The sequence below is a fragment of the Stegodyphus dumicola genome, chromosome 12 (assembly GCF_044657685.1).
Source record: "Stegodyphus dumicola isolate Sdum_Otavi_A_Nest chromosome 12, ASM4465768v1".
Classification (NCBI taxonomy): domain Eukaryota; kingdom Metazoa; phylum Arthropoda; class Arachnida; order Araneae; family Eresidae; genus Stegodyphus; species Stegodyphus dumicola.
The window spans coordinates 116,507,839-116,525,791 of record NC_140779.1 but is presented as its reverse complement, the minus strand read 5'-3'; the positions used below and the strand labels follow the sequence as shown (position 1 = coordinate 116,525,791).

The window sequence follows — 17,953 nt, the reverse complement described above, 5'->3', positions numbered from 1 at the left end:
AAAAAAAAAAAAAGATGTATCGAAAGTTAAGTTTGTTTATTTACTAGCTCACTTTAATGTTTTCCTTGAATTAATTCTGTTTGACGTGTACTTCTTAAAAGTTAGTTCACGATACAAAACAAACACTTTTATGATGGAGATTCCTCCCCCATTTTTATTCATATTTGTTACGTATGTCACAATGCTCATGTTAAATATTATAACAATCCAGTAAATTGCTCTTGTATTTTTTCATTTTCAATCTATGTTTCAAACTATGTATCTCGTAATTTTTTATTAGAATAATATCACTTTCTAAACAAGACAATAATAATGATAAAGTTCTTGAAAGTTAAAAAATATTGAGCTCAAGCTTGTACATATATTTCGTACATTCACTAAGCTTAAAAAGAGATGTGTTAATAATTATAGTCTACAGCGTATTAGTTACATAGCATTAAATAATTCACAGTAATTCCTTTTCCTTTAGTTATTATTTAATTAAGGTGATTGAATTATTAGTTGGCACGAAAATGTAGCGTTCCGGGATGCAAGTCAAATTACTTAGCCAAATGAACAGCATATTATAACTTTAAGGTTTCCTAAAGATGAACTACTGTGTAAAACATGCATTAGTAAAATTAATAAGAAAGACTTTGTATCAGGATCATGTGCTGCTTATGTGTGCATTTTGATGAATGTTTCATCATAAGAGACGTTAAAGCAACACGACCTAATGAGACAATATTAACACTTCAAAGAAAAGTGTCAGTTTTATATAAGATTGTAGATCCGACTAATTTTTTACGGTCAACCTAAATATTTATCTTGTCCTTTAGCACAAAAGTGGAAGACACCAGAAGACAAGAGAAATAAAGGAGTGTGAAATTAATTAAAAAAAAATTGTGTGCTGCAGACAACATTGCCACATTTTCAGAATTTTTTAATATAAACTTTACAACAATAAATTATCAAATACATGGGCAATAATGAAAGTATCTGATTATATACTTTTTTGTGTATTGAGAAGAAATATTGCCCAGCAGTGACTGTGTCATTTAAAGTCAAGCATGATTTAACTGTTTCAGTTCGTTATTAAGGTTTAAATATAACAAATATGTTTTAATGGCTTTTGGGAAAAGATATACTATGTAATAAATGGTTAAAATTTGAAAAACCTTTCAAATCAATTGTACAGTTATAAGAAAACCTCAAAAAAAAAAAAAAAAAAAAAAAAGTCTAAGAAATGCTTTAGTAACTGAAACTCTTCAGAAGTGTTCTGAAAATACATCAGAACATATTATGATATAGCGATTAAATTTTTTAGGGAAACAATTTCATTATTGAAAGCTAAACACCCAACCTACACAGCTGAAATGATGACATGAACTTGCATATTATTTTATAGCAGTCCTATATGTTATTCTCGAATACGAGAAAGCTCGTCCTTGATTTTACGGCATCCTTGTTACTTAAAAAAGTTAACATTAAATGCTGGGTACTTAAGAGATAGATACATTGCATTTACCCCAACAAGGTTAAATGCAAAGTATTTATCTCAGAAATCTTCACAACTACAAAATCATAAACAGGTTGGGAATCTTTTACTTGATGAGATTTATATAAACCTTCTATTACTAAGTGGTAAAGTTGAAGGTTACTCAAAAAGCTTCTACAATTCAAACCATTATGATTTCTTCAATCTTAGTTTCAAATAAAGAAGTCATTGCACTGTTTCCTGTCCATAATCTCAAGCCAAATGATTTAAAAATTCAGAATTTACAGATGTTAAAATTTTTTCATGATTGTGGCTTCGAGGTTGTTTCCATAATTTCCGACAACTACGTTAATCATAAATGCTATGCAATGGTGATATGGTGTCTGCTATTGAAAATGAATTTTATTTGGGAATTTTTTTTTTTTTTTTTTTTTTTACTATTTGATTTAGTTTGTTTACTGAAATGTGTAAGGAATAAAAGGTTGAACCAAACTGAAATTAATTAAACCATGTTTTAATGATATAGATAATAAGCTGCATTATGCAAGTCTATTCCATTTGAAAAAAATTATATACCATAGAGCAGCACCATTCTATACAAATGGCTCAAGCACTTTCGAAGAAAGTATTATATTCATTCTTTTTAGAAAGGCAACATGTTTTTACCACAATTAAACATTTTGATGTAAAGACTGTTGTAGCACTGTGGGGTTTCCCTTAGTTCAATTAACCAATTATTGAAATTTTTTATGATAATGATTGTTTTAAAAAACAAGCAAAACCCCAGAAATTGAAAAATCAATGCTTATTAATACATTAATTTAATATTAGTAATCTGGAGTATCTTGTTGAAGACATTTTGGTTAGTATTTAAATTTATGAAACAAGTGTTTGGTTATGAAAATGAGTGTTTCTTAATTGCTGTAAATTTTTACATTGAGCATCTTTCTATGTGTCTATGCATAACAAATGCAAAAAGAATCAATATGCCAAATCTATGCGTAAATCAAGTAATGAAGAAATGGAATGCATTTATATCACTATGTTCCCAGATTAATTTAAAAGTAACACATTTTTATCTCAAAATTATGATATTAACAAATAAATGTAAATATTGATAAATCTTACATCTAAGAGATGCATAACTCTCTCTTGAATGTCAATCTTTTGACTTAACATGACATATTAATAATATTTGCAGTTCTCGAATTTCTGAGTACGATTTTTTTAGATGAGACAGCAAAAACGTAGCTTCTTGTAGTGCTTGGAAATAAGTGAAAATATTTAGTTTTGAATGCTAGTCACACTATGGTTAAAAATTTGATACAATATTTACTTTAATTAGTTTCAAAATATTTGAGTTTGCAATGTTTAATGCTATTAAACTGCATATAATGGTGTGTAACCAAAAATATTGTATTGTAAAGCATGCTATTGATTAGCAAGCAAAAATTAATATTATTTGAAAAACTCCCCTAAGCTACAATCCCATTATCTAAATATAAAAGATTAGTAATCCATTCTTTAGGTATTTTTTTTAAATATTACTTTGTAGTAAGTTCAAGGAAGATAAGAATATATTTGTTTCTCATTAATAGCCAGGAAAAAGAAAGCGCGCTAACCCAAGATCATTTTGGCTGACCACCCTTGGCTGTGACGTCATCAAACATTAGCTTCGGCCTTCTCCCAGCAAGATGGCCTTGGTTTAGCAGTGCAAAAAATATTGCCATTGTCCACCTCTTGGCTTTTCGGGCGACAGTGAACTTACTACAAAGTTAGTCTACGGTGTCAACTCCACCTTTACATTTGTTATAATCCAGGATCATGTGAGGTTTATTCGTTTCTTGGTCAATTTTGTCATCATCGTGTAAAGTACTGAGCAGTATTACACACTTATTTTTTTCGTTGCATATGAAACAATTGTCATATCCTTTTGAAAACCAAACAGTGAAGTGCCGACTTCTCTTGTTTTTGATGGCTGGAATTCATTTGGAATTTCCTTTTTATTTTTTTCAGCATGCCCTCAAGTGTTATACCTTTGGTAAGAAGATACTGAGCTAATGGGTAGCTTGCATACCAATTATCGGTCATCAGGTTACAGTTGGAACCTTCGTAAGCACCAATTAATTAGCCTTTTGACAATGTCAATACTTGAATTAGAAGTCTCATAAGGTCCTGGGGGTTGATTGCCACAATAAATTTCAAGCCTCAATGTATAAAACGTTCGTGATTCAAAAATTGCAAATATTTTCAGATCGTACTTTGCGGGCTTGTTGGGGATGAACTGAATAAATGAGCATCTCCCGCAAAAAGGTTCCAACTTCTCGTCGATTGCGAGTTTGTCACCTTGTTTATAAAAGTTTTCATCAGTTTTTGACAGTTCTGATTGAAAGATAAAAAAAATTCTCTTAGTGCAGCAAGCTTATCAGTTTTCCTTCACACATACCTTGTGCCTTTATTGTCGAATCTAATAGCAGCACACAGTTTTCTGAGTCGCTTGAGACCTATGACCCCTTGCAAAAGTTCAATTCTAGTACTGTCTTTTGCCCATGCTTCCTCCAAATTGAGTTTTGACATTTTTTTTTTCACCCTAATATGAATAAAATTCCTAAAAAGGCCAACATTTCTGCTCTATTAGTATCATACATGCTTCTCTGTGAAATGTTTTGGAGATCATCTGCAGTCCTGTTACATTTGAGATAAATATTTGTATATTGTATGATAGCATCAATCATACTTGTATTTATGATTTTCTGGAAAGCAGAAAGCTCATCATTTATATCGTCACAAGTTTTGGCACTTGGGAATATTTTTTCCCAGGCGTTTTGGCAAATTGAGGAGAACTACTGCGTTCACCTACACGATATATTCACAATAACTGCTTTCAGAAGGAAGGCGAAAACCAGACTGACCAGAAGCACTGCACTCATGGAATGTTTCTAGGAGGGTAGAGGAAGGGAGGAAGATCAGCAAGGAGTTGTCTAAAATTTACAGCCCAAAAGATGGCATTGGTGTACTCTGTATGCCGGCTCCTCCATTGCAGGGTTTACGATTGGGTCTATTTCTATTGATTCTTTTTTATGTGGAAACTATTATCCTTATCAAAATGGTCTTTATGTCTGTTGTCAGCAAAAAGTCCTTATCAAGACTTGCAGCAAATATATGCCAGAAGTTAAAAAAGCAAAATTGTATGTCAGCGGTTCTCAACCTTTTGGCTAATGCGTACCATGTAACCAGAAATTAAAAAACTTTAGTATCACCATGACATTTTACAATGATTATTTTTCAATAGAAATATGTATAAAAAGTATTTTGCCATTTGCACAACTTGTTGGCTATTTGTATTAAATATGCACACATAAAAAACATTAGATTAAAAATTAATTCTCATTTTATTTATCAAAGTTATAACACTTTAATTCTAAAATTTAGTGCAAAATTTTGGCTTGTTTGAGAGAGATAAATTTCTTTGTCTGGTCTTATTTCACTTAGTTTTAACCATAAATTAGGTCCACTTTTAATTTTGTTCTGTATTTATTTTTCAAGCATAACATGGAAGAAAATCTGTGTTCAGATAAATAGGTTGCACAAAAGACCATTAAAAATTTAATAGCTTTATTTCAAATGCCTTTATATTATTTTTTTTTCTCTTCAGCCAAAAGTTAACAAGTGTATTATTTTTGAAATCTTCAGTTAAGAGTTCAGTTCTAGGAAATTTCTATCAATTGTTCTTTTTCTTTATGAGATAAAATTTCAGGTACATTTGAACAAAATGCATTTCTAATCCAATTTCCTTTTTCATAATCTTTGGGAAAATATATGTTGAAATTATTTACTAATGAAAAACAATGATTTTTAACGTTAGATACTAACTCTTCTTTTATTTTCAAACTATTTTCGGTTAGAAAACTTGAATTGTGGTAAAAAGCTTAAAATATTATTATTCAATTCTTTGATTAGTAGCTTGAGTTTTCTTTTTTATCATTGCATTTATTTTATCTGTAATGGTAAACAAATTAATGCTTTGTGCTTCTAATCCTAAATTTAAATCATTATATTTCTAAAAATACCAGCTAAATATGCTAAACGTGCCAAATCACTAAATTTTTTTGCAATTCAAATTTTGAATCATAAAAGAAAATTTAAATTTCTGATCGAAGTTCAAAAAGATGATTTAAAATTTCGCCTCTGGATAACCACCTTACTTCGGAATGTAACAAAAGTATTTCGTGTTTGCTGCCCATCTTTTGACATAAGACCATAAATATTCTTGAATTTAAAGCTGGGCTTTTAATAAAATTAACAATTTTCACAGCTTGATTCAAAACGATTTTCTGGTTTTCGGGAATTGTTTTGGCTACTAAAGCTTCATAATGAATGGAGTAGTGAGTAATTTAGTTTCAGGTGTGACTTTCTTTATTTGAGAAATAACTCGGAATGTTTTCCTGTTAAAGCCCGAGCTCCTCACTGCACTTATTCCAAGGAATATCCTTCTAAGATGTAAAATTGTCAATTACTTTGAAAATTTCGTTTGCAGTTGCTCTATCATGAAGAGATTCACAAATAAATACTCTTTGGCAATTCATTTATCTTCTTGGAAATGTATGTAAACTAATCATTGAAGAAAGTTCATTATATCAGTATTTTCATCCAAGTGCAATGGAAATACTCACTGTGTTTTATTTTTTGAATACGCGTCCCTTTTATGGAATTTGCTATTTCATGAATTTGTTGTATTGTATCATTTGATAATGGATTACTGTTAATTTCATTAGCCGCCTTTTTCGTTTAATAATGTTAAAACAATATTTTTACCTGCTGGGTAATATAAGGTTTTCTCCAATGGTGTGAGTCTGTCCAGTCTCGGCAGTTCTTAGGCTTCCTGGGTAACTACCTTCCAAAACTTTTTCACTTGAAGTAACAAAACTTGCTTACTATTTTTTAACTTTGATAATTTCCTCTTAAAATATTCTTCAGATTTATCCTTTAAATTTTCATGCTTAGATTCACGACATCTTTTAAGGAACGATGGTTTTACACTTTGATTGAATAATAGTTCCCCGAAGACAACGCATTGAGGTTGAAGGTCCATTTCAAGCAAACCGAAATGATACGCAACTTTCATTATAGTATTTTTTCAATAAATAATTTTTCTTTTCAATATTCTTAGCGCTAATAGGTTGTCCTGGATTCATCACCTGTGATTTTAGCCATTTTTCCCTTTTGGAAAACCTAAGATTGTTTCATTATTTTTTCACAAATATATAAATGCACAATATATTACTAGTTCTTCAAAAAGAAATGACAATATTCTCAAATTGTGTAGAAAAGTAAAGAATACAAAGCAACAAGAAGACAAAATACCTGTTGTTAGAGACAGCAAATCGACTTTAAAAAATATTCTAATTGAGAAAGAGGATCATATCAGGATGAATGTGAAATCGTGACAACATAAAATGTAGACATGCTAATAAATCGACAACTCTAAAAGTATTAATGATATAAAATCATCTTTTTATAGGGACCTATCTTTATTTCCTATTAAGTACAACATCCACTTCTATTACTCCTTTTAAAAAACATAATGTATAACAAATTTTGTTGTCCATGGTTAAAAGAATATTTGTGAAAATAAAAATGGATTATTTGCTAAAGTCTATGAGCAGCTACTGACCTTGAACACAGTTCACATCGCATAAATTTACGAGTGTTAGAGAAAAAAACTTAAGCAGGATGTTAGGGTATTTAATTTTTGAATTTAATAGTTAAAAATACTTTGCTTTTTTGCATAACATCGGTTGAGAATCGTTGTTGTACATCTTGTAAGAGGAAACAGTCTGCAGAAGTGATTGATTATGCTTTGTTAATGTCTTGAGTTCATTCACATATATTTAACATGATTTAAGCCATAGCCAGTTAGAGAAGGAAAGGTTGCCGATGCGTAAATGTGCAGCTTGCTCGGTGAAACCGTCAATTAGATGTTAGCTTCACTGTGATTGATGTTTTTATACTAACTTGGCATAAAATTGAAAAGTTAGTTTTACAGTAAAATCTTTAAACCAGTTTTTGTGAACGTAGTGAGGTCTGGTCACTTAGCAACAAAGCTCGGCTTATACATCTTAAGATGTTAAAACTACCATGTGAACAAAGCTTTAGGGTGACTTAAATGGGTGGATTACACTGAATTTATTAAAATTATGCATATTAGTGTTTTCTGTAATTTTAATAACACAACTAAAGAATACCATAATTATAATTTAATCATGTTAAAACCATGTTATTTAGTTTTTGATAGATATGATTTAAGGCGACTGCATTCAGACACAAAAAGGTTAGTGCATTTTGCCTACAAAAACTAAAACTTTTTAAAAATGTATTTTAAAAAAGCATTTAATTTTATTAATGCATAAATTACTGCCCTACAATGAATTCCTTTCTTTTTTATGTGCTGTATTCAAAATATTGAAGTAGTTTCATTATGTTGTCCAAAATATAATGTCTTCTAAACAAATTTGACAGGCAGTTTTTATAGGATTTTATTGCTATTGTTCCGATTTATATTTGATGCAAATGATAATATGCACATTCTGAAAAGAAAATGTATCACTTTATCAACTGGACTATGGTTCAGGTGTTAAACTTGCTGCAAAATATTAGGGAACAATATTATTTTTATACGTGCCATTTTGGCAAGAATCACGCTCTTTTTAAATGGAAGATAACTGATTATTTTATGTGTTAATTGGACAAGAATAGCACTCTTATAATATGAAAGAGAACTGAATGATGATACAATAATAATGGCATAAATACGTCATAGTTTTGTTTTTGTTCTGTTTTGGATTTTATGCAAAATGAAAAATGTCAGTGCGAGAATACATCTTTCGAGAGTTTTTAATCGAAGCTAAATTAAGGAGTGTTTAAATCTGAAATCTGCGAGTTTTCTTCTGGCAAAAAATTTTATAATATGATAATTTTTCAAATTATAATTAAAATTGAGATGTTGTTCCATCAACTAAGAAAAATCAAACGTTGCTATTAAGTGCTTATATTAATCAATTTCACAAATATGGAACAGCATTAAGGATTTTTCGTAAGATAGAATGAAATGAATAAAACTATACATGACACAAACTCAAGCTAGTCTATTGCTATGTTGATCCTTGCGTTTAGCTTGGTTGGGATAGCGCTCTTGCAAGGTTTATGATATATAAGCCAAAGAAGTTTGACACATGAGAGTGCAATGAATTGCTAAGAATGAAAGGTGAATAAATATCATCTGCACAAAGAGTTTCATCTTGGTGTGTTTAATTATATTAAACACGCCAATGTGAACTGTCAAATAATTTTTGGCATTAGGAAGAAAGAGACTTGCTTTAGAACAACACTGTTGTGAAATTTGTAAAAAAATATTGTTATCATTAAGTGCAAGGTGTCTGAAATAGAACTATCATGCTACCAGATTAGAACCATTATTTACTTCCAGTTCTGTTTCAAGAAGTCAGCTAGAGGATGTCATCAAAATACGTCTACAGAAAGAGAGAGAGGGGGCAGTGGAATTTTTATGGTAAACATTAAAATAATAAGGTATTCTAACCAAAGAACATAGTTAAACTATTTTAACAGAAAATACAAATTCTTATTTGGCAGTAATAATTATTACATGCAATTATTTTTTTGCAGCACGCTCTTCAAGATACATTTTTATTATGTAGTAGAAATTACTAATGCATTTTTGTTAGACAATTTTTTTAATCATTATCATTTTAAATTCTGCTACTTCATAGCTCTTGCTTCCTTAATTTATAAATGGCACAGATTTTATTTAATATATATATCAGAAACACTTATGTGTGTGTGCATATATATACATACAAGTATTTGTGTTTGTGGAATAACTCGTAAACTCCATCTTCCGTATGATTTGCACATGGCACTCAAATTTTGCTTTTGCATACAGACCCTTTTGTGCAAATGGGAAAAAGCATGTTTTATAATAATAATAAAAAAATATATATAAGGTAAATGCTTACAGATATTGAATTTCGAGCGGAAATAAATACACCTTTAAATGCTGATTAAATTTGACTTTGAAAAACAAGTGTTTATTTCCTGTTTTTAAAGGATCATTAATTTTTTTAATACATGCAAACATATACAAAATTCTATCATGACATAAAATGTTTCAATATAATGCATAAAATATGATTGATGAAATTTATTCAACATATTTACATGAGCAAACTAAAACAAATTTTAACAAACAAAATTCTTTCTCAGAATTTGATCATATAAAATGGTTTCTTATAAATGCAAATGTATTACATTGCTAAATCATTGTTCAGTTCAGAGTGAAAACTTTTAGCAAATGAATTTCAAATACTTCACTTTTTGTTACACATTGCATTATAATAATGATAAATTGTATAATAAATTTCACGAGTTTCATAATCAAATACAGCTTTGGTATTTACAAAGTTTTCCATTCATTTATTAAGAAACAAAATAACATTTTTAGAAAATATACATATCCCCCCTAAGTTTTTAAGTCACTGGGAAGGAATTTTCCATAATTCTTCCCAAATCTCATCCCAGTTCATTTTAAATGAGGGGGGGAACAACAATAAATTATTTTTAGTATGAAGATGATGTTATACAACTGCTATAAAAATTTTTTGACTCATTTCTTTACAACACTTGGTGAAGAGACAGTAAGTGGCTGTAATAAAGAGAATGAAACTTTAATATATAATACTATTAAAATATTACATTATTAAATATATTATTAAAACAAAATATCAATAAAACGGGGAAAACTTGAAATTTTTTTTTTTTTTTTAAATTATGAAACATACATTTATATCTCTTAAAAAGAAAAGGACGACAATACGTTCTTTCATAACTACACTGTTTAAAAAAATCGAAAATTCTTTACAAGATCCCCTATCAGTTTCTGAATCGTTAGATGAACTTCTTAAACAATTAATAGTTAAACGAGATTTACTCAATTAGTTGGATAGTGATATCGAAAAACTAGAAAATGAAGAAGAATTAGAAATTAAAATCTTCACAGGATTAGCAAAACAAGATAATAACAGGAAAAGGAGGGTTCCTAAATGATTAAAAGAGTTAAAATGATTCAAGAGCAAACTTGAAGAGCACGGAAAGCATGGGAATAAAATGAAGCAAACTTTTGTTTAGTCGGATGACATGATTTAAAGTGTGGTGGAAGGCAAACCGATGAAGGTTTATGGTAAACCGTAGTACTGAAGTTGGATGTGTTACATGTGACCAGAATGTCGAGAAACAGAAGAGAATTGCAAGTCTCAAGTTCAAAAGTGAACTGAATAGCAGGTTCAATAGAATTCATTGTTGAAAGAACTTTATTTAAATCATCTTTATTACCTTCAAATAGAGTAAAAGTATCGTCTACGTGGCGGAACCATGCCGGGAAGTTTAAAGTTTCAAACAATTTTGATTCATAATAATACATGTAGATATCAGCCAGGATGGGACTGAGTGGGCTTCCCATGGCTAATCCCTCAGTTTGCTTGTAATATTTATTTTGGAAAACAAAATGTGTTTGTTTCAAACATAGTTGAGTGAGAAAAATTAGCTCATCAATTTCGATGCAAGAGAAATGAAATTCGCAAAGTTTGGTTTCTAGACGTCTTAATGCACCTTCCACTGGAACATTGGTGAATAATGATTTTACATCAAAAGAAACCATGAGTAAATTTCTAGGAGAAATGTTTTTAACCTTTTTTACAAACTCTATGGAATTTTTATGGTGTAAATGTTATTGTCTAATAGAGTTGAAAATCTAGAAACTAAATATTTAGCTAAAGGATACGAGGCAGTACCTAAATTTGATACAATAGGGCGCAAAGGAATACCACTTTTATGAATTTTGGGAAGAGCATATGATCTGGCACAATTCACAACAGATGGGATAAGTGAATGTTTTAAGTTGCTTGAAATGATTTGTGAAGATTTGATTGCAGTTTTATTTTTGACAAGTCCGAAGGTGAAGGGTCTTTAGGGATCGTATTATATGGTCCTTCATTTAAGAGTTTAGTGACACCATTGATGTAAGTGTTCTTATCCATGACGACTATCTGGCCACCTTTGTCGGCCTTTGAAATGATAATATCCGGGTTAGAATGAATTTCGCACATTGTAGCTCTTTCTCTCGCAGTTAGATTTGGTTTCAAAGGTTTATTATTGAATTTCACATTATGAGCGATAAGATGCCTAATCATTTCTTTCTGTGAATCTGAAACTTTACTGAACTTGAAAGCTTTTTTGATAGGAGCCAAAATCTTTGGAATCGAGGTTTTACAGGTTTGTGAGAAGTTAAAATTATATTTTAGAATTCTCTCTTGTTCTTCTGAAAGACTAACATTAGAAATATTATATACTTTCTAAACTTTGTTGCTTTTTATTTCGTAAGTTGTAAACTGAAATGAATAAAAATGATTTAAGTCCATCATTAAACAATTACACTAATTATTAATTTTAAATTTGATTTTTCCGCTGTGGAGACTTTCACTTTCAGCATAATGGGAATTTGATTCAGAAGCACTCCGTATGTTATGATAAAAAAGCACTGCTTATTTAACTTAATTTATTAGACACTGTTTTTGTGTCCGTCTATATTACGTTTTTTATAATATTGTTACGAGATGTCCAGGCACGGTAAGATAGCTTCCCTGCAAAGAAGGTTTAGGGTTGCCAGAAAATGGCAAGGCACGGCAGGGTTGCCACATTTGGCGACATGCCATAGACAGATGGAGAACCTTCTGGAATGAATTCTTACTGGTTAAAGCCCAGAATCTTCTTGAAGACAAGCCAAAAGCTATATAAACCCTGCTGGTATGCAGGCAGTCAGTTCGTGAGAGTCCATCGAGTTGATAGTCAGTCAGTGAGTGCTGAATTGGTCATCGAGTGCACCAAAAGAATCTCTTGGTGAATCGCAAGTTAGTGCATCATAGAGTTTGATCTTAGAGTGTGTTGAACTCTGGGAACGACTGAACCGAGGAGTCGGGAGCTGTACTCTAGTTATCATCGAGTGCATTGCGAGTTGTAGCGTGGAGAGACTCGAGAGTATGTGGAGTTCTGAGAAAAACCGAGCAGAGTCGGGAGCTGTACTCTGGTGCTTTGCAGTGAAGTTGTCTCCACCGTTATAGCCTGACCACCTGAAGGCTGTGCTGCTGATTGTTTCAGTGAGTTTATAGTAGTTCTTTGACAACTGTAAAAGCGTGATTTTGAAGCTGTCTTGAAATACTGGCCAATAAAGTGTGTTTCAATACTTCATGAAGTGCAATCATCATAATTCTCTCCAAATCCATACAAACTTCGTATAAACGAGAAAAGAAGAAAAATAACATAACAACTGGCATCAGGAATGGGGGTTTGCAAGGGGATGCCAGTGACCTGTCTACAGAAAAAAAAAGGCCATGGTGGAGGATATGAAGTTCACGAACTTCTTAACAGTTTTAAAAGCCAGACTGAAGAGATGAAAGTCGTACGCGAAGAGACGAAAGCTGGATATGATGAGATAAAAGCTAGATATGAAGAGATGAAAGCCGGACGAGAAGAAATAAAAGCAGGCCAAGAAAAGCTGCGAGAGCAACTCCAACAGATGGAAATGAAGCTCACATAAGAAACTGGAGCCATAAAAGAAGATGTAGAAATTACAGAAGTGGCATCTGAAGAATCAAAGGATGAAGAAGTGAAGAAAGTAACTGGTCAAGTGTCTGAGAAAGAACAAGAAATGAAAGGTGAAACATCTAACGAGATTAAAGACAGAGATTGAAAAGATGAAGAATTGAAAGACAGGAAAGAGGTTCCTGATTCTCATGGGCCTGAAGTACAAATGGAAGAACGTGAAAATGCGACAGTTCAGTTGGTAGAAACTGATAGTGAAGTTACAAAGTCGCAGGCATCAAAGGTTGAACCATCTGAAAATGCATGTGATGCAGAGATTAGAGAAGCTGATGTACAGCTTAAGCAGTGTGCTCCAGTATTGGAAGAAAATTCACACACTTCACAAACTGGGTGTGTGCCTCATAGTGCAGGTTATGCAGACAAGGACTTCACCAAATGTTCACCAAAAATGGATAATCACCAAATGTTCTAAATCTGGATACTTTTGCTTGTAAAGGATCGGATTCTATTCACGAATCATCAAATTGCTTTTTTTACATATCTATTTACAAGTGAGCATTCTTGGCAACAGATCTCTAAACTGCAATTATTACACTGATTAAGATTTCAGTATTAAATCGTAATAAATATATTTTAACTTTAACATGTTTCTTGTAAATTTGAATATATCGTTATTAGATTTTAATACACTTTTATTGCTGTGTCCAATCGTAGTATGCAGTATTGTTATTATTTCTCTCAATGTAGTAGAGATAATAGCCGCAGTTCATGAGTTTTGAATTTTCTAGAAAAATATTTAATGCAATATTTATTCTTTAAATTGTCATATTTCTTTGTATTCTAGTACACCCATGAACATGAGTAGTAAACTGAAGAAATCGAAAACTAATCACCTCAATGAAAAATGGGAACTTGATTACTTTTTTATAGTGTTGAATGACAAATGATGTTGTTTAATATATCTAATATGGAGAGACATTTTTTAGCTTTACATAACAAGTATCAAACAGATTATCCACCAAATTTTGAACTGAGAAAACATAAAGTTAGGGATCTTAAAACTCAATTAACGAATCAACAAACCATTTTTAAAAAGTCACAAGCAGAAACTACAGCACCATTCAAAGTAAGCTATCTCTTAGCAAAAAAATGTAAACCATTTTCTGACAGTAAATTTGTAAAGGAAATTTTTTTAGAAATGTCAGATGTTTCACTTTTTAATGATTTTAAGAACAAGAGTAAAACTGCTGCTGCAATTCAAGATCTACAATTGTCTTGAAAAACAGTTATGAAACGGATTGAAAGGATGAGTGAGAATATAAAAGAACAGTTATATAATGATATTAATAGATGTTCTTGTCTTTCCTTCAGTGTGATGAATCGACAGATATGTGATACGGCACAATTACTTGTTTTCGTTCGTATGGTTTTTAAGGATTTTACATCTAAAGAAGAATTGTTGGGTATGATTTCTTTGAAGGAAAGGACGAGAGGTGTAGACATATTCAAAGCCTTTAAAAACTTGCTCAATGATTTGAAAGTACCACTTTTTAAATTAATTTCAATAACAACAGATGGCACAGCTGCAGTGATAGGTAGCATAAATGGATTTATAGCCCTATGTCAAAAGGAAGATGAATTCCCTGCCTTTTCAAGCTAACGCTGTATAATTCACCAGCAAGTGTCAGCTATCAAGAGACTAAACACAAAAGAGGTAATGGACATAGCATTTAAAATTGTTAATTCAATTCGAGGAAGTTTTTTCAAAAGGCGTCTCTTCCAACTCCAGCTCAATGAAGGCCAACCTGAATTATTACTACATATCGATGTGAGATGACTAAGCAGAAGTAAATTTTTGCAGCGATTCGTGATTTATTGCCTGAAAGTATAGACTTTCTTCATGAACAAGATGGAAACTGTGAAAATTTAAATGATGAAACTTGGCTTATTGACTTAGCATTTCTTACTGATTTTATTTTACTTCAATATTAAGTCATATAAATTTAGAATTACAGCATAAAAATGAAATAGTAATTGATATGATCAGCTGCATAGACACATATAAAACAAAATTAATTTTTCTAATTGAAGATCTACAACAAAATAATCTGAATCATTTTCCAAATATGGTGAATAACCTATAAAAACATAAAAATATTAACTACGAGATCGATAAATATGCCGCGGAAATCCAAAAAGTAATTGAAGATTTTGAGATAAGATTCCAGCAAAAAAGATTCACGGATTTAGAAAAATTAAAGAAATTGTGGAATTCATATCTTTTCCTTTTAAAACAGATTTAAGTGTGAAACGCATTATCCAAAAAATTTCAGACATATTTCATATGGATCAAAAGACTCAAAAATTTGAAGATCTTTGGAAATATATCAACCGAGAAAAATATCCCAGAATCACCAAATGTAGCGAATATATCTATTCTTGTTTCAGATCTACATAAAGAATACATACTTATGTGAATCGACATTTTCATACTCAAAACTAACAAAGACTAAACTACGTTCTGTCATGACTGATTCCCATACTGAAGATTCATTATCATTATTATCTTTGTCAAGATATACACATAATTATGATTCCTTGGTTAGGGACATGCAAACTCAGTCTTCCTATTGATTTTAAGGCAACAAAGTAAATTCTAAATCTTTCTTTATCTGTAGCTACTTTGAACTAATAAATATTGTTAATAATTATCATGTTCTTTTTTTCCTTTGACATGAGTTTTTGGGATCTTTAAATAATTATTGTTGCTGTTTTTTTTACGTAGGTAGATAAACATGCTCAGCGAGCTATTGATAGATTAGCAAAAAGTTATTCTTTCATGATGATAAATTCTCCTGGCCCAAAAAAATGCGAAAGTGAAAGATTGAAATCAAATTATCAGCCATACTGCACATTTTTATAACAACTTTTTCATATTAACGAACGAATAGTATAACAACTTATACATGGCAACAGATAAAAAGATTAAATTGCATTTTAAGTTAGTAAAAATCTATCTTGAAAAAGTGTAGGAAAATCGAATTTTTTAGGTACTGCATGTACGGAATGCTGCTATTAAATTTTGTGTCTGGAAATTAATTTTCTCCATGAGCCTATATCTCGTAAACGTAATAAGTAATTAAAAAAAAAAAAAAAAAAACATATATTTTACTTACTTACCCATACCTCGCTGGAATGTGCCTTATATTGAACACAGTGTATAAACAGTATAAACATTGTATGTATTTTGCACCCTTCTCCCCCCTTAGACTACGCCTATGACAACAAGTCGCGACATACTTTTAAGATAAAAAGTAGATCTTATATATAAAAAAGTTGGCCACTCCTGCTCTAGTGTATCATGAGTTGTAACGTGGAGAGTCTTGAGAGTACGTGGAGTTCCGAGAACAACCGAACAGAGTCGGGAGCTGTGCAGTGAAGCTGTCTCCACCGTTATAGCCTGAAGGCTGTGCTGTGCTGCTGATCGTTTCAGCGAGTTTATAGTAATTCTTTGATGACTGTAAAAATGTGATTTTGGAGCTGTCTTGAATAATACTGGCCAATAAAGTGAGTTTCGATACTTCATCAAGTGCTATTGTTGTTATTCCCTCCAAATCCACACGAACCCTTACCATAACGTATGTAAAGAAGAAAAGAAAAACACAATAATATTTAAAGACTCGTATAATATTAGGACTTTTTACCTTTACAGTTAATTCATGATTACCTAGTCTGTTTTACTATCACAAACAACAGAGTAATGTAAAACTGTGTAGCAGCATAAGATGAGACAGAATTTGGAAAATGTTTTTATACATAATACCTAATTTAACAGTATACAACCTCAAACATGAAAACATTGTTATATCCTTAGAGAAATATGATCAATGATTAAAAAAAAAAAAAAAAAAAAATTCTAACCCACTTTTTACATTCAAATTTGATATTGCTCATGTTCTCTTCTAAATATTGTTCTTCATTGCCATTTTAAAACTTAATTCCTTCCTTTCTAATGTTTTGTTCCTTTTTTTTCTTTTCTTTTTTTAATAGTGACTGAACCTCTGTGTAACAAATAAACTTATTCAGTTTAAGCTGTTTGAAAATACACCGTAATTGTAAACAGTTTCCTGCACATTTCTTAACTGCCCTTTGGATTACCTATGATTCTGAATTAAAAGTGGATATCTATTCCAGTATTACCCAGGTTAATAGGGAACTGACCCTGTTTTAAATGAACACAACTAAACATTAAGAGTTCATTACCTGTATTACAGAGGAGGTTTGCTTTACAGGAGACACTGATGATCCAAGTATAATGTAGGGTCTTGGAGAAGGCAAAGATACAGTTGTGTTAGTTTGCGAAGTTGCACCAGATGCTGCTTTTAGAATTTCTAGAGGCATGACAATTTTAGTTCCATCTTTTGAAAGATTACCAAATGGTCGACCTGCACTTAAGATTGTTCGAACTGTTTCTGGTTTTTTAGATACTGATGTTATAGGCGAGATTACTGCTGCTGTTCCATCACTAGTAGCTACAGGTTTTGGCCTTATAAGAATCTGTGTATTGCACCGCATAATATTTGGCTTTGCTGTATTTATGTTTTTATTGGAACTCTGAACACAAACAACATTAGGATTCTTCTTTTTTGTTAAAAGAGAAACAGTTACAGGATTCTTTGTTTTTACAGAGTCCTCATTTGAAGTGCTTGCATCTTTGTCTAATTCTTCTTCTTCTTTGGTGAGTAATCTTTTGAGCTGCAAATATGCATAAGATAACAATGTTGAAAATCTCAAAAACAGGAATAA

General features: G+C 31.2%; 1 protein-coding gene across 10 annotated transcripts in view; it reads right to left on the bottom strand.

The window, feature by feature from the left end:
- Positions 1-9,680: 9,680 nt before the first annotated feature.
- LOC118183509 (uncharacterized) overlaps positions 9,681-17,953 on the bottom strand; it is a 175,200-nt gene continuing 166,927 nt past the window's right edge. For all 10 annotated transcript variants that reach the window (XM_085806847.1, XM_085806851.1, XM_085806848.1 and 7 more), the window contains 2 exons: positions 17,411-17,902; positions 9,681-10,196 (listed from right to left, as the gene is read on the bottom strand). In XM_085806847.1, the coding sequence (XP_085662973.1) occupies positions 10,158-10,196; positions 17,411-17,902 (531 nt within the window). In that variant the 3' untranslated portion in view covers positions 9,681-10,157. The remainder of the gene's footprint in view (positions 10,197-17,410; positions 17,903-17,953) is intronic.